At 47.9% G+C, this 21,939-nt stretch overlaps 1 protein-coding gene across 3 annotated transcripts in view; it reads right to left on the bottom strand.

Moving 5' to 3' along the window:
* Positions 1-21,939, bottom strand: part of LOC137564335 (leukotriene C4 synthase-like) — a 77,203-nt gene that overhangs the window by 42,519 nt on the left and 12,745 nt on the right. The window contains exon 2 of one of the 3 annotated variants that reach the window (XM_068278093.1): positions 21,118-21,277. In XM_068278093.1, coding sequence (XP_068134194.1) covers positions 21,118-21,175 — 58 coding nt within the window. In that variant the 5' untranslated portion in view covers positions 21,176-21,277. Of the gene's footprint in view, positions 1-15,766; positions 15,823-17,213; positions 17,300-21,117; positions 21,278-21,939 lie in introns of those variants that run through there. The other 2 variants (XM_068278097.1, XM_068278098.1) reach the window with 2 other exon arrangements.

The following is a 21,939-nucleotide window of genomic DNA, read 5'->3' as shown; positions in this document are numbered from 1 at the left end:
AGAATCTCAACCACTTGCTCAAATGTCTTTCTTTGTTCTAATGGCCGTAATATCACTGTAGTCCTGGCATCCCCTTGTAACATCAATATGGCTAACTCTACTAGCACCTCTGGTGTAGTCTGATACATGCGCTGTACCATTCGTATCTGCTCCGCCCACACACTCACGGACATGTTATTGCCATCAAATTTAACTAACTGACTCATTACAGCCCCTGCTGGCATTTTTCCTTCAGCACCTTCTCTTCTAATGGGTGCGTTGCCATCCATTCTGGTTTGCGGATTGATCCTGCCGCACTACGCCAATTTGTAAACCGAGGGCAAGGAAGGTGGCTCGGGCTCCGCAAACCAGAAAAGAATGCACACACAGTGATTAAATTCAAGAAAATTGCCTTTACTATGGAAGGACAGATTAATAGGGTGTAACAGTGATTAAGATAAGCAAAATGTTCAATATAACACAACAGTTCAAGGAAGATCCTGTAACAAGTTATTGTCAATTTCTCCTACGTATGTATTTTCAGTGCGGACACTTTATGAACAACAGTACTACAAACTGATCCTGACTGACCCTAACTTCACAATTGGGTGCGCACCCTCCCTTTGTTCCCCAGTGGTCCAAGTGGACCGCTTACAGTGCGTAGAAGCGCGCGGTGGGGCCCGGTGCCGTTTCTTGTTCCGGTGAACACAAGATCTGGAACCATGAAGTCCTACTCAACAGGCAGGGAACCAGTTGAAGAATGATGAAGTTCAATAGCAGATGTTCTTTGGTATTCTGGTCGTCCTACAAAATGTGTGTACTGAGGTATGATCTAATCTGGGATTCTACAGTCACTGTCCGGTACCTCGACAGCACTGTGAGTCTCTTCCGATTAGTGGCAATCCACACAGTTCTCTCTCTAATCAGCCAGTGCACAGTCCTTTTCAGTGTAGCTCCTCTGAATGCACAGTCTTTATAGGCCTCTTTCTGATCAGCAACTTCACACAGTCTATTTCAGTGTAGCTCCTCTGAATGCAGTCTTTTCTTTTTTACTCTCTCTCTCTCTCTCTGTCTGATCAGCAATTACAGTCCATTTTAGTGTAGCTCCTCTGAATGCACAGTCTTTTCATACTATCTTTCTCTCTACACACTTCTCTCTTCACACAGCACAAGAGAAAACAACAAACCTGTCCTGCTTCTGCCCAGAAGTCTCTAGAACTTTCCCCTCCTCTGCAGCTAGAGCCAGGCTCTACTACACTCCCGGGGGTGTGTCCCTTCAACCTTTAGCTGATCTCTTAAAGGGCCATAATCAAAGTAATACAGAAACACATCTACCTTGCATTTCTACACAATTTAAACAGGGTAAATAAACTTGGCAGCATTATATAACTGTTTCTTACACCTGCCCTGGATGGACTCTGTAGATACACCACTGATGCAGTGTACAGAGCAGGGACAAGGTCCTCCAGCACCCAAGGCTGAGACACCAAAGTGCGCCCCTCCATCCCTCCCACCCCAACCGCCACACACTGATTGCTATTAGACTAAGAGGGCCACAGGGCCCACAACACCTTAATCTCTAGTTATCTGGCTTGCAGTCACTGCCATGTATCCCCTTTTCTTATTTCTTTCTGCTTCATACACAATTAGGAATGACAGCTGAATGAATTGTGCGCCCCCTCCTACACTGCGCCCTGAGGCTGGAGCCTCTCCAGCCTATGCCTCGGCCCGGCCCTGACAGTGTACACTGTATGTAGTGTAGCTGGCGGTGAGAATGGGCCTTATGGCCATAGTTCATTCTATTAGGAAGCTATAAAGCAAAGATTGCTTCTCTGTGTGATACAATCTACATTAGTGATCCCCAGGAGCCCACATACATCTGCCCATCCCAGCTGCTGCATTGTTCATCATTATTTATGGCTATTAATAATACAGGAGCAGAGCTACTAATGACTGAAGTGATCAGTCTACACATTCACATGCTGGAAATCAGGGTAACATAAATTCCGCATATTGGGAGGTGGAGAGAGAACTGTGAAAGGCCATTGTGTACTGATACAGCCAGAAGCAAACCTTTAACATACTGCTGCTAATAATAATGCCCATCCTTTTACTTTTAAAGGAACACTATCAATACCCAAGTGTTCTAAAATGACAATGTATAAATAATGTCTAAGTAGCTGTGTAAACATTTTCCTACTTTTCATGTTAAATATCAGAGGCAAAAGCAAGAGATAAGCAAGTGAATTGTATACATCATTATTTACCAGCACTTCAGAAACTCTCTCAATCCCACGTTAAACGTTAATCAATAGTGTTCCCCCAACTAAGCCTAAGGTCTCTTTCACAGTGCGACGTTAAAGTTGCACGTTAGAAAATGTTCCAACGCAGACTAACGCACAGCAATACAAAGTCTGTTCGACATTCACAGTGCACACGTAACGTTGCTTTGTGTAACATGTAGCCATGGCAGGCCTTTGACCTGAGCGACCGGAGCTGTCGCTCAGGGCGCCGACTTCCAGGGGGCGCATGCTTTCCTGACGCATGGCTTCCCTCCGATTAATGTTCCCCCGCTCTGAGCTCTTAGTTCCCTTCCCTCCCTCCGATGTAAAGAACAGTGCAGGCAGTGGCTCTCACCGGGCATCTTGCAAACAGCAGCTCTGCTCAGCTCAGCTTTAAGGGTCCTCGCTTGATGAGGTCATTAAGCAAAGCCCTTATTATAATTCAGAAGAATGCCCGGGGAGCTGAGCTGAGCAGAGCTGCTGTTTGCAAGATGCCCGGTGAGAGCCACTGCCTGCACTGTTCTTTACATCGGAGGGAGGGAGGGAAGGGAACTAAGAGCTCAGAGCGGGGGAACATTATAGGAGGGAAGCTGTGCAGGGGGGAAAACACTTTTATTGGAGGGAGGGAAACTGTGTGTGCATGTGTGTGGTCTGCATGTGTGTGTGTGTATGTGTGTGTACAGTGTATGTGTATGTGTGTGTGTGTGTGTGTGTACAGTGTGTATGTGTGTGTGTGTGTGTACAGTGTGTATGTGTGTGTGTATGTATATGTATGTGTGTCTGTCTGTCTGTCTGTGTGTGTATGGTGTGTGTGTGTGTGTGTCTGTCTGTGCGTGTGTGTCTATATGTGTGTGTAATGGTGTCTGTGTGTGTGTGTATTGTGTGTGTGTATGCGCATGAAGAGGATGAATGGGGGGGGGGGGGGGGGGGCACCAAAATCTTGTTACGCTCAGGGCGCTGTGAAACCTAAGGCCGGCCCTGCGTGTAGCAGTATTTAGAAAGTGCAGCATGCTGTGCGTTATAGGTGGTTTTAGCTGTATTAGACTGTTTGCACATGCTCAGTAATGTTGTTTTATGTTTTTTGTGTGTAGGAGGGGAGAGTCCACTATTTTGCCTAGCCACATGGCTACTTAATATTCACTGCACTGCAATGTTCTCTTCCTGCTAGCAATGATTCATATGAATCATTCTCTGCCTGCTAGCAATGATTCATATGAATCATTCTTTGCCTGCTAGCAATGATTCATATGAATCATTCTCTGCCTGCTAGCAATGATTCATGTGGATCATTCTCTGCCTGTAAGCAATGAATCATATGAATCATTCTCTGCCTGCTAGCAATGATTCATATGGATCATTCTCTGGCTGCTAGCAATGATTCATATGAATCATTCTCGGTTTCTGCCTGCTAGCAATGATTCATATGAATCATTCTCAGTTCTCTGCCTGCTAGCAATGATTCATATGAATCATTCTCGGTTCTCTGCCTGCTAGCAATGATTCATATGAATCATTGCTGGTTCTATCGAACGAAAACGGCGCACCAAGAGCCGCATAACGTGGCTCTATATAGCGTCCACCTTTAGTACCACCATGCGTTGCGTTAGGAGAACGTTACGGAACCTTAACGTCCCCTGCAACGCAACGTCCCACTGTGTAAGAGCCCTAAAATTAAGCAACAGAAATTCTAATAGCAAACAGGATAATAAATAAATATAAACAGTAAATAGCAGCAAAGTCCTATAAAGAAATGTGGTTTCATCGGAGCAGTTAAAAAGGGCACCCTTCTAAACAGGATGCATTTGAGGAGGGGCTGCCCACTTAGGGGGGTTAAGGTTTAGCCACCATCAGGGGTAAACTTACTCATGTCCTGCACCATTTTCATATGTCTTTTTCAAATGTATGCTGGTTTCTTAGGTGAAATGCACTTGCAACATTACAAAATAAGGTGAGGTTACAAGTTGGTGCTTGTCTACTCTAGGACAGGTATTCTCATTTCTCAAATCAGTCCTCAAGTACCCCCAACATTACATGTTTTGTGTTAGAGCTACAGTCACAGGTGAGGTAATTAGTGTCTCAGCAGAGCTCATTAACTACCTACCGTATGTGGATTTCCACAAAACATGCACTTCCCCTTAAGGACCAGACACTGCTTGTACCAAAAAATGGGGCTTACAGACATCTCGCTGCATGGACCCATTGTTTTGCTGTCGCTGAAGCCCACTTGCTCTGCCATTGCTATAACAGCAGAGCTCTGTGAGCCAGTCAGGAGCTGATTTCATTGGCTCCTGACCATGTGATCAGTGTGAGCCAATAAGATTGTCATAGCGACAGCAGAACGAGTAGCCTGCAGCATTGGGAAAGCGGAAGGTCGTGTGGCACGGTAATTGAAATCTACGCCCTGCTTATGGCTGCTTATTTCTGCCAAGGCGTAGATTTCAATTTCTGCAGTCTGGAAGCGGTTACTAAGGACTGTGTAGACTGGAGAAACTGCTTTAAGGGACCCAGCAGGAAACCTCATAGGGAACAGTTCTTCAATTACAGCACCCTCAACAGCACGGAGCATTTTGATTGGCCGAATAGTGTGGGCATAGTTTACTACAACCTATCTGAAACCTAGCAGTTGCAGAGGGTGCTGTCTACCCAATTACGTTAGCTGAATAACTAAAGTCAACTACTGCCCAAAAGTCTATCAAAACTGTGTTAAAGCGGATCCGAGATGAAAAACTAACTATAACAAGTAACTTGTCTATATATCTTATCTAAAGTTTAGATAATTTACACAGCAAATCTAGCTGCCAACAGCTTCAATAGAATATGATTATTTCTTCCTGTGATACAATGACAGCAGCCATGTTGTTTGTAAACATTACATACAGGTAAGCTTATCTGCATCTTCAGCACTCAGCCTGTGAAAAAAACCTAATCCCACCTCCTCCTCCCTCCTCCCCTCTGCCTCTGAAATCTCTGGCTAGTAATACCTCCCCCTCCTCCTGCCCAGACTGAACTCCCATGAGCCCTTGCTACTGTCTGAAAATGCCAAGGCTCTCTGAAAAGCTGTGGGCGAGGCTTGTTTAGTTTATAGGGAATTAGAGTATTAAAACAAAAACAAATACTATTTGGCTTGAGGAATGCCCTATAAACAATAGATAAGGAACACAATTATGCAATGTGTAAAAGTTCATCTCTGATCCACTTTAAATACCGTAATAAACAAGGGAAGACCAAGGGTGTTTTTGTTTTTCCCTTTTGTAGCTGTTTAGTGTTATTTTTGTATGCTATGAAAAACTTAATAAAATTGTTTTTTCAAAAAAAAACAACAAAAAAAAACATAACACACACACAGTGAAGATAAGAATAGAACACAAATTAGGGCTCATTTTGTAATACATCATGATTAAAAATATAATTTAGGGCTGGAATCCTCTAGGAATCGATGCATCGCTTTTAAAGTGCTGTGTGCGGCAATTCCTAGTCCAATTTGCACTCGCATTTTGTTCTGGCTTGGAAGTGCTGTGCAGTAAACTGTACATCCTTCTGATTAGCTTTTTTTTTATAATCTTTTTTTTCATACTTACTTGTCCTGATGCCTGGCTTCCAGCCATAGCCCCGCCCCCTAATGGAAGAGGTCATAGGTTCTTCTCATGACCAATCAAAGAAGAACCTGTGACCTCTTCTGCTGGGGAAGGGGGGGGGGGGGGGGAACCAGAGCCAGAAACTGAATATCAGGACACTCAGTGAGTATAAATAACTTTATTTAAAATTCTAAACGCTTGGCCCCCAAATCCCTGCAAAATCGTTTTTCAAAGCGATTTTGCAGCGATACTATACATAGCATTGAGTGCAAATGCACTCAGAATGCTTTATGTCCTGTGATTGTGATTAACCCTAATCCCAATTGCACTAGTGGGTTCCCCTGGATTTAAAGGGAACCTTAACTGAGAGGGATATGAATGTTTCCTTTTTAACAATACCAGTTGCTTGTCAGTCCTACTGATCTCTTTGGCTGCAGTAGTGGCTGAATCCCACAGCTGCAGCAAGCATGCAGCTAATCCGGTCTGACTTCATTTAGAGCACCTGATCTGCATTGTTGTTGAGGGGCTGTGGCTAAAAGTATTAGAGACACAGGATCAGCAGGAGAGTCCATATCCTTCTCAGTTTAGGTTCCCTTTAACCGCTTCTGTACCAGCAGTTTCTGGTCACGCCACCCCCTGCTTCCACTGATCATGCTGTTCTCCCATCACTGCAGGCCCTCTGCTACCACTGATCATGCTGTTCTCCCATCACTGTAGGCCCCCTGCTACCACTGATCATGCTGTTCTTCCATCACTGCAGGCCCTCTGCTACCACTGATCATGCTGTTCTCCCATCACTGCAGGCCCCCTGCTACCACTGATCATGCTGTTCTCCCATCACTGTAGGCCCCTGCTACCACTGATCATGCTGTTTTCCCATCACTGTAGGCCCCCTGCTACCACTGATCATGCTGATCTCCCATCACTGCAGGCCCTCTGCTACCACTGATCATGCTGTTCTCCCATCACTGTAGGCCCCTGCTACCACTGATCATGCTGTTCTCCCATCACTGTAGGCCCCCTGCTACCACTGATCATGCTGTTCTTCCATCACTGTAGGCCCCCTGCTACCACTGATCATGCTGTTCTCCCATCACTGCAGGCCCCCTGCTACCACTGATCATGCTGTTCTCCCATCACTGTAGGCCCCCTGCTACCACTGATCATGCTGTTCTCCCTCCCATCACTGCAGGCCCTCTGCTACCACTGATCATGCTGTTCTCCCATCACTGCAGGCCCCCTGCTACCACTGATCATGCTGTTCTCCCATCACTGCAGGCCCCCTGCTACCACTGATCATGCTGTTCTCCCATCACTGCAGGCCCCCTGCTACCACTGATCACGCTGTTCTCCCATCAATGCAGCCCCCACGCTCTGCCATTGCTATGACGGCAGAGCTTCCTGAACCGGTCAGGAGCCGATTTCATTGGATCCTGACCCTGTCATCAATGTGAGCCATTGTATTTGGCTCGTAGTGATCACAAGGTCAGGATTCAAAGAAATTGGCTCCTGACCAGTGTTGGTCGGATACAACCTGTGATCATGGCATAGCCGTGATTCACAAGCATTTTTTCACTATCCGAAATCGTGATCCGAATCCGTGATGGGGAATCGATTACGGCAGTCAATCACAAATTCAGCCTTTATTCCAAGTATTCGGCCCGTGATCACAGGAAAAATATCCGTGATTATTACCTGAAAACCTGCCGACTATATCGGTTAATAACAAAGCCCCCTTACATGGTAGAAACACCAAAATTGCATGGATTATAAAGGCGATCAGTGTCTACAACTTAATTTTTTTCAAAAAAGACCTTATAGTTTCTGAGAAAATCGAATTTAAGGTTTCAAGTGAAAAAAGTATTTGTGATCAAAAACCGCCGATTTTGCCGGTTAATAGCAAAGCCCCCTTACATGATAGAAAGACCAAATTTGTCAGATAGGTTAAAGTGGTCTGAAAGTCAGCATTTCTACTTTGCTCTAAAAGTTTCCTCACAGCTTGAAAGCTACTATCTCAGAATTTTTCTCTTAGCAGAACATCACTGAAATGGTTAAACAAAGCACTTTCTCCTGCTATTCAGCTTCAAATCTGCATCCAAACTGGAGATAACAGTATCTTTGTTTACATTCCAATGTAGATTACTGTGTGTAACAAGTAAAAAACACTATTTAAATTCGTAAATGATAGTTAATTAACCACCCTGGCGTTCTATTAAGATCGCCAGGGCGGCTGCGGGAGGGTTTTTTTTAAATTAAAAAAAAACTATTTCATGCAGCCAACTGCATGAAAGCCCACTAGAGGGCGCTCCGGAGGCGTTCTTCTGATCGCCTCCGGCGGCCAAAAGTAACACGGAAGGCCGCAATGAGCGGCCTTCCGTGTTTTGCTTACTTCGTCGCCATGGCGACGAGCGGAGTGACGTCATGGACGTCAGCCGACGTCCTGACGTCCTGACGTCAGCCGCCTCCGATCCAGCCCTTAGCGCTGGCCGGAACTATTTGTTCCGGCTGCGCAGGGCTCAGGCGGCTGGGGGGACCCTCTTTCGCCGCTGCTCGCGGCGGATCGCCGCAGAGCGGCGGCGATCAGGCAGCACACGCGGCTGGCAAAGTGCCGGCTGCGTGTGCTGCACTTTATTTGATCAAAATCGGCCCAGCAGGGCCTGAGCGGCACCCTCTGGCGGTAATAGACGAGCTGAGCTCGTCCATACTGCTAAGGTGGTTAAGCAAATCCCACCGACTTTAGCGGTTAATATCAAAGCCCCCTTACATGCTAAAAACACAAAAGTAGCAGGATATGTTAAAAAGAACAGTGGTAAAAAAATCATCTTTTCCTATTTTTTTTAAACTTTTTTTTTATGTTCACAAGGTGGGAAATTAAAAAAAAAATGACGTGGGGTCCTCCCTACCGAGCATATTTAACCCCTTGTCCCCCATGCAGCCAGCATGGGTGTAGGTGACAGGGTGGGAGGGAGGACAGCGGAAGCTTGTAGTATAGCGTCCACATAGGATGCTCTCTCAGCTATACTTAGTATAGCTGAGAGCTGCGGCGAAGAGCAGCGTGTGTGGCGGTGGCCGGCGGAGATCTTTAATCAACTTTAAAAGATCGCAAGATAAGAGGATATTGGCGTGGGAACATTTTTTTAAAGGTACAAGTAAGTATTTCTGGTTAATTTAGAATATTAAAATACTTTTCTCGTCATCATGTTTTTATTTCATTTAACCCTTTGTGGAAATGGGTAAGGGGTACTTTGTACCCCATACTCATTTCTCCTTCTTAAAGGGGACTCCCAGATGCCACCATGAACCCCCCCCCCCCTCCCGAGAGTCATCACCCCACCTCCTCCTAGGGCACCGGAGGTGGGGAAGAGCCCCTTGTCCATGGATTGGACAGGGCCCCGGGGTGAAGGCTTGGCTGCCCCTCCCCCCCAGAGTTCCCCCATATTATGGACCATGCGGGCTGGTATAGCTCAGGGTGCAAAGCCCCAGTCGGCCGGGGCCCCGCATCCTGGCTATCCCAGCCTGCATGGGGGACAAGGGGTTAAATATGCTCGGTAGGGGGGACCCCACGTCATTTTTTTTTATTTCCCACCCTCTGAACATTAAAAAAAAGTTTAAAGAAATAGGAAAAGATTATTTTTCCCACTGTTCTTTTTAACATATCCTGCAAATTGTGTGTTTCTAGCCTGTAAGGGGGCTTTGCTATTAACTGCTAAAGGTGGTGGGTTTTGCTTCATTAACTAACTGTCATTTACGCATTCAAATGTATACTTTTTTCCTTTGAAATTTTTAAATCAATTCTCTCAAAAACTACAAGGTCTTTTTGAAAAACATTTTTTCCTCTTGTTCCCACTGTTCTTCTTAACATATCTGGCAAATTTGGTGTTTCTACCATGTAAGGGCGATTTACTATAAACCGCTAAAGTCGATGGGTTTTGGCGGTTTTTAATCACAAATACTTTTTTCATTTGAAACTTTAAATTCGATTTTCTCAAAAACAATAAGGTCTTTTTGAAAAATAATTGTTTAAGTTGTAGACACTGATCATATAATCCATGCAATATTGGGGATTGTAGCATGTATTGGGGGCTTTGTTACCACGGATGGTACACTATCGCTAATTTATACTTAGGGCTTCCTCCAGCCCCCTCGCCGTCCTCTTCAGTCCCTCCGTTCTGGCACTACGACTGCCAGTAATCTGGTTAGTTGCCGCCAATCGAGGCTTTCTGTGCATGCGCAGCTCTGCTGCGCTCCCGATCCCGCCGTGCTCCCGTTTCCTGGAGCTCTCTGCGTCTGGGAGTCATAGCAGCATAACGGAAGGGCAGAGGATGGCAAGGGAGGCCATGGTACTTATTGAGCTTCAGTAAGCCCTAGGTAAGTATAAATTAGCGCTACTGAACCATCTTTGGTTAACTTTAAATACTTTGGCAAATCATTTTTTGGAATCACTTTTTTTTTAATCAATGGTGATTGTTGGCAGTTGCGGGGCCCTTAGGGGCCATTCTCACTTTAGTGATTAGCAGGTGACTCCCGCTAATCGCCAAAGCGCTAGCGTTTTTTAAAGAGCTAGTGCAATATTAATCTTATGACAGAGATCTCACTGCCGCGATTGCCACTGATCACGGGTGTTTCGCAATTGCAAAACGTGTTTCCCTGCAGCATTTTGTCGCCATTCAGGAGCGATTGCGATACAGTGCTTATAAAAAGCACTGATCGTGATCGCTCTAAATCGTCAGAGTGTACAGTGATTTTACCACGCTAATCGCTGTAAAATCACTTTCGCAAAATGTTAGTGCTAAGGGCTTATTCACACCTAGAGCGTTTTCGGGTTTTTTACAGCGCCAGCAATTTTGAAAATCGCCCTAAAAGCGCTTGTGCAATAATTCCCTAGGAGAGTGTTCACATCTGAGTGGTTCGATTACGATCAGCTCGTTAAAGAGCTGCCTGTACCATTTTCAGGGAGATTTGCCTATAATGGCAGGTATAGGGAAATCGCGGAGTGCTTGAAAAAGCCCTTTGTATAGCGATTTCCCAAGCGCTTTTAAGAATAAATACATTGTATTTACCGTATTTTTCGGAATATAAGACGCACTTTTTCTTCCCCAAATTTTGGGGAGAAATGTGGGTGCGTCTTATATTCTAAAGATACAAAAAAAATCAATGCAGAGTGCGCAGGGAAGCTGAAATGCCGCTATACATTACCTGATCTTGCAGCCGCGATCCTCCCCCCGGCTGTCGGCGATCCTCTTCAGCATCCCCCTTTCACCCTGGGTCCCGCAGTGCGATCCTCTTCAGTGGCAGCGGTAGGCAGGGGCACTGGCCGCCTACCGCTGTGCAGAGCCGCCGGGGTCCGCTGGGCCATCTCCATAAACACTTCCGGGGTCCGCTGGGCCATCTGAATAATCGCCGCTGGAGTCCGCTGGGTCCTCTGAATAATAGCCGCTGGAGTCCGCTGGGTCCTCTGAATAATAGCCGCTGGAGTTCGCTGGGTCGCCGCCTCCATACACGCAGTCATCTGCACTAGCCGCGCACGTGCGCCAGGGGTCATGCATGACGTCATGCATGACCCCTGGCGCACATGCGCGGCTAGTGCAGATGACTGCGTGTATGGAGGCGGCGACCCAGCGAACTCCAGCGGCTATTATTCAGAGGACCCAGCGGACTCCAGCGGCTATTATTCAGAGGGCCCAGCGGCGATTATTCAGATGGCCCAGCGGACCCCGGAAGTGTTTATGGAGATGGCCCAGCGGACCTCGGCGGCTCTGCACAGCGGTAGGCGGCCAGTGCCCCTGCCTACCGCTGCCACTGAAGAGGATCGCACTGCGGGACCCAGGGTGAAAGGAGGATGCTGAAGAGGATCGCCGACAGCCGGGGGGAGGATCGCGGCTGCAAGATCAGGTAATGTATGAAAGTGTATTGTAGTGTATTGTAGTGTAGTGTAGTGTAGTTAATTGGAGTTTAGTGCAGTGTAGTGCAGTGTAGTTTAGTGCAGTGTAGTGCAGTGTAGTTTAGTGCAGTGTAGTTTAGTGCAGTGTAGTTTAGTGCAGTGTAGTTTAGTTTAAGTGTAGTGTATTGCTGTATAGTGTATTGTAGTGTAACTGATGGGGAAATAGGGCATAGTGTAGTGTAACTGGGCAGTGTAGTGTAGATAGAGTAGCTTAGAACAGTGGTTCCCAACCTTTTCCGGCCCGGGGAACACTTTCTGACCATATTTTTCTCCGGGGAACGGCGGGGGGCGCGCGGGTGTTTGCGCGACCTAGTGGACAGTGCCGTGTGTAGCAGGCTATGGGGGGGGGCTGGGGTGCGGCTGCATAGCTAGCATAGTTGCCCCAGTATAGGGAGTTTAGTTGCCCCAGTATGGTTAGTATAGTTACCCCAGTATAGCTAGTATAGTCCCAGTATGGATAGGTAGTGCCCCAGTATAGGTAGGTAGTGCCCGGTATAGCTAGTATAGTTGCCCCCAGTGTAGCTAGTTTAGTTGCCCCCAGTGTAGCTAGTTTAGTTGCCACCAGTATAGCTAGTTTAATTGCCCCCAGTATAGCTAGTTTAATTGCCCCCAGTGTAGCTAGTTTAGTTGCCCCCAGTGTAGCTAGTTTAGTTGCCCCCAGTGTAGCTAGTTTAGTTGCCCCCAGTGTAGCTAGTTTAATTGCCCCCAGTATAGCTAGTTTAGTTGCCCCCAGTATAACTAGTTTAGTTGCCCCCAGTATAGCTAGTACAGTTGCCCCCAGTATAGCTAGTACAGTTGCCCCCAGTATAGATGCCCAGGAGGGGGGAAGCAGCGCTAGAAGGAGGGGCAGTGGAGGCAGCGGTGGGGAGGGGGGAAATATCCCCCCCCTCCCTCACCTGGGACCCCTCCTTCTGCCTCTCTCCCCCTCCATTTATCGGTGGCAAGTGCGGGGCGGCTCGGCGGCGGGGAGACATGCGCAGACTTACCACTTCTGCGTTCCAAGCGCCGGCAGCGTCATGTCGTCAGATCTCCGCCTTCAATGCCGCCCACTGTGCTTCCTGATTAGCGGAAGCACAGTGGGCGGCATTGAAGGCGGAGATCTGACGACATGACGCTGCCGGCGCTTGGAACGCGGAAGTGGTGAGTAATTCTCCGCGTGCCTCCCCGCCGCCGACCCCGCACTTGCCACCCATAAATGGAGGGGGAGAGAGGCAGAAGGAGGGGTCCCAGGTGAGGGAGGGGGGGGATATTTCCCCCTCCCCACCGCTGCCTCCACTGCCCCTCCTTCTAGCGCTGCTTTCCCCCTCCTGCGTTCTACATACAGTAGGAACGCACGGCACACCAGGCAACATGCCGCGGCACACTAGTGTGCCGCGGCACAGCGGTTGGGAAACGCTGGCTTAGAAAATGTTTTTGGGGGATAAATGTCCATAAGACGCCCCTGCAGTATAGACGCACATAGGTTTAGTTTTGTTTTTTTTCCCCTGATTTTTGCCCTCTAAACCTAGGTGCGTCTTATATGCCGGAGCGTCTTATATTCCGAAAAATACGGTATTCATTTCCGGGTCAAAGAGTTCTTTTCCTGACTAACGTCAGGAAGCCTAGGAAGGGAAAAAACAAATCACTCTGCAAAAGCGCTTAGAAAACTGGTAACTGCCGGGAGGCAAAAAAACAATTGCGCACAAAATCGCAAAATGCTGGCGTCAGCGGTTGCAATTTATGATGTGAACAAAGCTAAAGAGACAGCTTAGAATTGATAAAGCTAGCAAACAAGTGGTCACTGATCACATGACCTAGATTGTGATTATCAGACACCTGAGGGGCAGCAGGTGAGGAGTGACTGTGTGTGATCTGTGCTCTCCAACACAGCAGGTGAAGAAGGAGCTCTGTCTGCTCTACTCTCTGAGGTTGTAGTGTTGCTATGGACAACCCCACAGCTTTCTTGCTATTAAAAGACACCTGGGAAGATCGAGAAGCTGGCCAGTGCTTAAATTAAAAGGCAAAGGTAGGACATCCACTGGCTTTCTTAAACATATACAATTCACTGGAAAACTGATTTTTAAACAGATCAGTGAACTAGCTTTAAGCGGTTAGGATTTGTTACCCTTCTTTGGGTCATATCAAAGCATAGTGAGGGTTAGGCAGGGTGCGTTTCTAAATGTATTTGCAGTTTTTGATGCGGTTTTAATGGGTCCCGACTCATTTGAATGCTATAATGTGAAAAAGTAGTGCATAGAGTCTTTAAAATGCAATGAAATCTCAGTACAGAAATGCAGCTGGCTTTGGGCACAGTGATTACTGTGGCTACTGCCTGCACTTGCACTTTACCATACGGTACCTATTCGGCTGGAGGCATGTCCTGCTGGGCATCCTATTTTTTTACAAAGAGAAGAGGCTGTATGTAAATGGGAGTTCTCTTCTGGGAATTTGGTTGGATAGTGTAATGGATAAAGGACAACTGAAGTGAGAGGTAAATGGAGGCTGCCATATTTATTTACTTGTAAACCATGCCAGCCTGGAAGCCCATCTTTTGGCATAAGTAGTGTCCAAACCCCGGAACAAGCATATGAATAATCCAGTAATACCTGAGTCAGCTGAGTATCTGATCTGCTGCATGCTTGTTCAGGGTCTATGGCTAGTACTAAAGACACAGAATCAGTAGAACTGCCAGGCAACTGGTATTGTTTAACCACTTGCCAACCGCACACTCGTACCGTGCGTCGCCAAAGTGGTAGCTGGAGGACCAGCGACGCACATCTGCGTCGCCAGGTGCCTCCCTAATTAATCAGGAAAGGCCGCTCGCGCGAGCTTCCTGTTAGATCACGGAGCCGGTCTCGCAGACTAAATGTAAACGCAGGAGACGTTTGTCTCCTTTGTTTACATTGAATGGCGCTGCTGTAACAGCAGCGCCGGAAGGCAGATCGGCGATCCCCGGCCAATTAGCTGCCGGGTATCGCCGCCATGTGACAGAGGACAGCGGCGGCTCCAGCTTCAGATTTGTGGGGGGGCTCAAAGGGGGCACAAGGGTTGGCAGGCGTGGCTCATGGAGGTGAATTGGCGGTGCGCGTAGAGCGCCGCAGCATAAAAATGGGCGTGGTCATGGTGTTGTGTGGGCGGGGCTAACTAATGTAGTTGTACCAGCTAATGTAGTTACATAAAAAAGTAAATGCACATAATGACAGACAGCGTTTCCCCAGTAATTGCATGTAATGAAAGACAGCCCTTCACCAGTAAATGCACATAATGAGAGACAGCCTTTCACCAGTATATGCACGTAATGAGAGACAGCCTTTCACCAGTATATGCACGTAATGACAGACAGCTTTTCACCAGCAAATACACATAAGAGACAGCTTTTCAACAGTAAATGCAGGTAATGACAGACAGCTTTTCACCAGTAAATGCAGGTAATGACAGACAGCCTTTCACCAGTAAATGCACATAAGAGACAGCTTTTCACCAGTAAAATGCATGTAATGAGAGACAGCCTTTCACCAGTAAATGCACATAATGACAGACAGCATTTCACCAGTAAATGCACATAATGACAGACAGTGTTCCCCCAGTAAATGCATGTAATGAGAGACAGCGTTTCACCAGTTAATGCACATAATGACAGCCAATGTCCCCAGTATAGGTAGCCAGGTGTATAGATGTCCCCAGTATGTAGTTAGGCTGGTGGTGGGCTGGGGGCCCAAGGGCAGCTCAGGACTGGCTGGTGGTGGGCTGGAGACCGCAGGCTCAGGCCTGGCTGGTGGTGGTGGGCTGGGGGTCCCAGGGCAGTTCAGGCCTGGCTGGGCTGATGGCCTCAGGCCTGGCTGGTGGTGGTTGGCTGGGGGCCCCAGGGCAGCTCAGGCCTGGCTGGTAGTGGGCTGGGCTGATGGTCTCAGGCAGGCCTGGCTGGCATGTGGTGGTGGGCTGGGGGCCCCAGGGCAGCTCAGGCCTAATTGGTGCCAGCATCGCATGTAAAAAACTTGGTGCCCACCAACCTTGAGTCCTCCTGGCTCCTGCCCTGCTGTTGCTGTGCGGCTGTCAATGGCTGGCTGTGCTCTCCTCCTCCTCCTACTCCTCACCTCGGACATAGTGTGCCATGTGCGCTGTCCGTGAGTGTGAGTCACTCTCACTAGTAGTGAGGTGTGACTGACGGGCAACTGAGTTGAGGCGAGCGCGCTGCACACTGTGTGCGTCGCACGTGACAGAAGTCATCATCATCAAATGTAACTGTCAGGAACGTTCCCTTACGGGCCGCTCTGTGCCTGGCTGGCTGCGTGCATCTCTTTTACCCGGGCGGGGTTACGTGACGTTTGAACTGACAGCCAGCAGGCCAGCCCACTGCCTCCTTCAGTTCTCCTACTCCTCTTTCTTCTGTACCGCGAGTACAGACTTGCCGTGGCCTGCGGGAGGGCTGGCAAGTTGCCAGCTGGGGCTGAAGCCTGGGTAAGCCCCAGTGTGGCGCCCACCACTGACAGAGGACAGCCTGTCACAGGACGGATAGAGTTCTGTGCAGCCCCGATCACCAGGGGTGAGAGGGGAGGTGGGGAATTTTCCTGCGGAGGGGGGCTTTGAGGTGCCCCCCCCCTGCAACACCCAGGCAGGCAGGAGCGATCAGACCCCCCCAGCACATCATCCCCATAGGGGGGGAAAAAGGGGGGCGATCTGATCGCTCTGCCTGCAACCTGATCTGTGCTGGGGGCTGCAGAGCCCACCCAGCACAGATCATAAAAAAACACGCTGGTCCTTAAGTGAGAGGTATATGGAGGCTGCCATATTTATTGCCTTTAACCCTCCTGGCGGTTTGTCAAAATCCGGCAGGGGGCAGCAAAGCCATTTATTTTTTATTTATTTATTCATTTTTTCATGTAGCGAGACAAGGTCTCCGGCGATCGGAGATCAGGAGATCCCGTTCAAAGAACGGGATCTCCTGGAGGGCTTCCCCCATCGCCATGGCGACGGGCGGGATGACGTCACCGACATCGTGACGTCAAAGAGGACTCCGATCCACCCCACAGCGCTGCCTGGCACTGATTGGCCAGGCAGCGCACGGGGTCTGGGGGGGGGGGGGGGGCGGCTGCGTCGCGGCGCGATGGATAGCGTCGTCCTGTGTCCCACAGTGGTGGCGAAAATCCTCCCAGAGTGGAGGCGATGTAAATACCTACCTCCGTGGCTCCGGCGCAGTCGGAGTATCCGCTCTTCCCACGGAGATAGGCAGAAATAGCCGATCTCTGTCGGACCGCTCTACTGCGCAGGAGCAAGTCTCCTGCGCAGTAGAGCGGACCCGACGGAGTTCGGCTATTTCCGCCTATCTCCATCAGAAGAGCTGAAACAGAGCCGGCCTTTGGGGGTGGCAAGTGGGGCAAACGCCCCAGGCCCCGCGCCTGAGGAGGCCCCGCACCCTCTGCAGCGGTGGGGAGAGCGGGCACAGTTGTTAAAACTCACGTGTCTTCACCGATCCTCACAGTCACAGCTACCATCTATTTCCTCTCCCAGCATCTGTATTGGTAACAGCGCCCCCTATGATGACGTGATCGCATCTCACCACAGGGGGGCACTGTTACCAATACACAGATGCCGGGAGAGGAAATAGATGGTAGCTGTGACTGTGAGGATCGGTGAAGACACGTGAGTTTTAACAACTGTGCCCGCTCTCCCCACAGCTGCAGCCACCTTATCTAACCTGTACTGCAGGGCACCTACCTATCTAATCTATACTGCAGGGCATCTACATATATAATCCATACTGCAGGGCACCTATCTATATAATCTATACTACAGGGCACCTACCTACCTATCTAATCTATACTGCAGGGCTTCTACCTATATAATCTATACTGCAGGGTGCAGGGCACCTACCTATATACTCTATACTGCAGGGAATCTACCTATATAATCTATACTGCGGGGCACCTACCTATCTAATCTATACTGCAGGCTGGCACCTATCTAATCTATACTGCAGGCACCTATCTAACCTATACTGCAGGCTGGCACCTATCTAACCTATACTGCAGGCTGGCACCTATCTAACCTATACTGCAGGCTGGCACCTATCTAACCTATACTGCAGGCTGGCACCTATCTATCTAATCTATACTGCAGGGCACCTATCTAATCTGTACTGCAGGGCACCTATCTAATATATACTGCGGGGTACCTACCTAACTAATCTATACTGCAGGCACCTTCCTATTTAATCTGTACTGCAGGGCATCTACCTACCTATCTAATCTGTACTGCAGGGCACCTACCTGTCTAATCTATACTGCAGGCACCTATCTAATCTATACTGCAGGCACCTATCTAATCTATACTGCAGGCACCTATCTAATATATACTGTGGGGTACCTACCTAACTAATCTATACTGCAGGCACCTATCTAATCTATACTGCAGGGTACCTACCTACCTATCTAATCTGTACTGCAGAGCACCTACCTGTCTAATCTATACTGCAGGCACCTATCTAATCTATACTACAGGGCACCTACCTATCTAATCTATACTGCGGGGCACCTACCTATCTAACCTATACTGGAGGCACCTACCTATCTAACCTATACAGAGTGTGTGCTTCCACAACGTGTGTATCCACAGCATATGTCTCTAGGCCCCGCATATGACACTCGCCCCAGGCCCCGCATACTCTAAGGCCACCTCTGAGCTGAAACAGCGCCCCCACTGGAGCCTGGAAAGGTAAATATTGAACAGGGTGTCGGATTTGTCGCGCCGGCTTTGAAGGGCTGCAGCGAGACCCCCATGGGACAGAAGAGGACGGGGGAAGCCTCATTAGGATCCTGAGGCTTCCCCCTTCTGGGGTGAGTACCGGGACGTTTTTCTCGTTACAGTGTCTCTTTAAGTCTGTGCAACATTCACAGTGCACATGTTGCGTTGTGTGTAACGTGTAGCAATATTTAGAAAGTGCTGCATGCTGTGCGTTTAGCAATAAATCTGCTGCGTTGTGTGTGTGTTGCACATGCTCAGTAATGTTTTTTTTTTTAATATATCGCATGCGCCGTTTTTCGTTCCATCACTGTGCGACGAAACCGGCGCACCAAACGCAGGGCTAAAGAATGTACTATAACGTCCAAGTTAGTCTTTCAATGCGTTGCATTAGGGGCATGTTATGCGACCTTAATGTTGCATCAAACGCACCGTCGCACTGTGAAAGAGGCGTAAAAGAAAATAAATATGATGGCCTCCATATACCTCTCACTTCAGGTGTCCTTTAAGGGCTCTGCCTCTGACACTGGAGTGCAAGGTTCAAATCTTGGCTCTTCCTATTCAGTAAGCCTACACCTATTCAGTAAGGAGACCTTGGGCAAGACTCTCTAACACTGCTACTGCCTATAGGGCGCGCCCTAGTGGCTGCACCTCTGGCGCTTTGAGTCTGCCAGGAGAAAAGCGCAATATAAATGTTATTTGTCTGTTTGTCTAGCGCCTGAGGTTTTTGCATACGTTACCCCGGGAATGCAACTGTAGAATAATCGGTACTTTTCCGTTACACGGGCACATCCACTAGGTGGCGATAAAACTCCACCAGAATTACATCTTTCCCTACTATCCATGGCGGCCTGGAGGGGGAATAGTAATTATCGCCACCTAGTAGATGCGCCCGGCTAACGGAAAAGTACCGAATAATCTGTTACAACGCGAGGTGCGTGTGAACATGTCCATAGAGTTGTATGGGCAGTAAGTTCATGTGTGGCATTGTGTTGCATTATCGTGCCCCGTAATGGACATAGTATGAAAGCACCACTGCCCTAGTCTACTTGAGGGGACCCGGCTGCAAACCTCATAGACCACCAGCATAGCTCCCAACTGTCCCTCCCTTTGGGGGACAGTCCCTCTTTGGGAGCCCTGTCCCTATGTCCCTCTTTCCTCCTCATTTGTCCCTCTTTCAGGACTTTGTCCCTCTTTCTATGTAAATATATATATTTCACTACTAAAAAAAAAGTGTTTGTAAATTTTATTCCCATCGTTTAAATTGATATATTACTAATTTTAAAATGTTAATATGAAAAAAATGACACACACAAGCAATAGAACACAGCAGTACATGCATCCAGCTACATTTGAGTCGTCAGCAGGTGCTCGTCAGCCAATCAGGATGCACTGTCATACACCCTTTACCTGCCATACCACATCTAGCAGCCATTAGCATTCAGGTGGGAGGCTTCAGTTGGACGCCATCACAAGATTGCGTCGCTAGTAGGACCGCCCCGTGCAGGCATCCCTCCCACAGGGGTCCCTCCCTAACCGCTCACCTGTCCGCCATGTCCTAGAGCTGAAAGAAAACATTTAAAAACACACGATTGGTTCACACGATGGCCAGGGGCCCCGGACCTCTGACGGGCTGACGAGCACCTGCTGACCAATTTCAAATGTAGCTGGATGCATGTACTGCTGTGTTCTATTGCTTGTGTGTGTTGAATTTAGCATTCAGTATGGAGGCAGTGTTGGTGGGTTTTCTGGATGTGAGAGGTCCAGAGCCTGGGTGTGAGAGGTCCAGGCCCACCTGCACTCCCCTCCAGGTATCACGTGTTGGCCTTGGGGCCCCGGCCAGTGAGAGAGGTCCGGGGCCCCTGGCCATCGTGTGAACCAATCGGGTGTTTTTATGAAATAAATGACCCAGGATAGAAAGGAACAGTGAGGTTTGAATTATAAAACAACATACTTTTCTAATGAAATCTTTATGGTATGCGTGACTAGGGGTGTGCCGGGGCGTGATCAGGGGTGTGGCAGGGCGTGGCATAAGTGTCCCTCTTTCTCAACTCAAAAAGTTGGGAGGTATGCACCAGCCTTTCCCTGATCTGTAAGACACAGCGGAAAAAACACCTTATGATACCAAATGAGTAGGTCAGTACAGTTGGGCGCTAGTCTACTTTGGGGGACCAAGCAGGAGACCTCATAGGGAACATTTCTCCTATCACAGCACATTATCACTTTATCAGTCAGTTGCTTTCCATAGATATGATCCTATCTCCACCAGTTATGATCTTTGGATCTTTAGTGGTGTGAATCAATTAAATACGATCTTTGCTTTCAATCTGAATGATCTCATTGAAAATACGATTGTTCAATAGCATGTAAGGGGGCTTTGCTATTAACCGCTAAAGTCGGCCCGAAATTACGCAAAAATTACCCGAAATTAAGAATTCGGCTAAATCAATTGAATTTACAAATCCTAATTATGTATGGGCGTAATTGTAAAAAATTTTGAATTGCAAATATTTTTTTCCCCCCTGAAATTTCACATTACGATTTCACAACGTATTTGCAAAATGTGTGCTCCTCACTAGACATGATGTCAGAGCTGTGAAATAGAAGCAGATACTGAGGTTACCTTGTTCCAGCACTGCCCCCACTGTGATGAAGGCCAGAAGAGCCACCTGTTCCTGCATGCTGGATCCCCGTACGATGCGTAATAATGATGAGGTGCTCCAGGCGGTGTGGGCAGAAGTATCGCCCTCTTGCTGAGTAGTATCGGTGCTGCGGTACACACTCTGCTGGGGAAAGCGGATGAGTATTATTGATAGCAGTGCCACGCGTGTGTAAAGGTTTTTTCCTCTAGTATTTCTGTAGAACCATCGCCTGTCTCCAGCTGTTGAGTGACAAGAATGCTCTATTCTGGGCTGTGTTAAATATATAATGCGGTACCCGACTTCCTCTTTTCACAGAATGAATGACCGCTTTGCAATGGCTGACTCAGGAGCTTTGCGTATTTATCTATTGTTACTGTGATAACTTGTGTATTGCGATTATATCTATAACTGCGGGATTGTGGGCTATCGCCAATATTAATAGTGTGTGTGGTGTGTGTGGTGTGTGGTGTGTGTGTGTGTAAGGGAGGGGGGGGGGGGATCTCATACGTATGCAAAAAAAATTACTTGTATCCCTCAGACTTACTAAAATCACATAACAGAAATGTGCCTTTTTAATGGACAACCGAAGCGAGAGGGATATGGAGGCTGATATATTTATTTCCTTTCAGGCTACGTTTCTACTAGTGCGTTGTGATTCCGAAAATGCGTAAACGAATTTGCATGCGGATGCAAATTTCTATGTATGCAAATTTTAATGTGCGTTTTTGCATAATTTTTCTAACTATGCGATTTTTAACCATGTTAGAGGAAACCCACACAGACCTGAGGAGAACATACAAACT

This window comes from Hyperolius riggenbachi, chromosome 3, assembly GCF_040937935.1.
Source record: "Hyperolius riggenbachi isolate aHypRig1 chromosome 3, aHypRig1.pri, whole genome shotgun sequence".
NCBI lineage: Eukaryota > Metazoa > Chordata > Amphibia > Anura > Hyperoliidae > Hyperolius > Hyperolius riggenbachi.
Note: the sequence above shows the minus strand (reverse complement) of the source record. Positions and strands in the feature narration are given on the sequence as shown.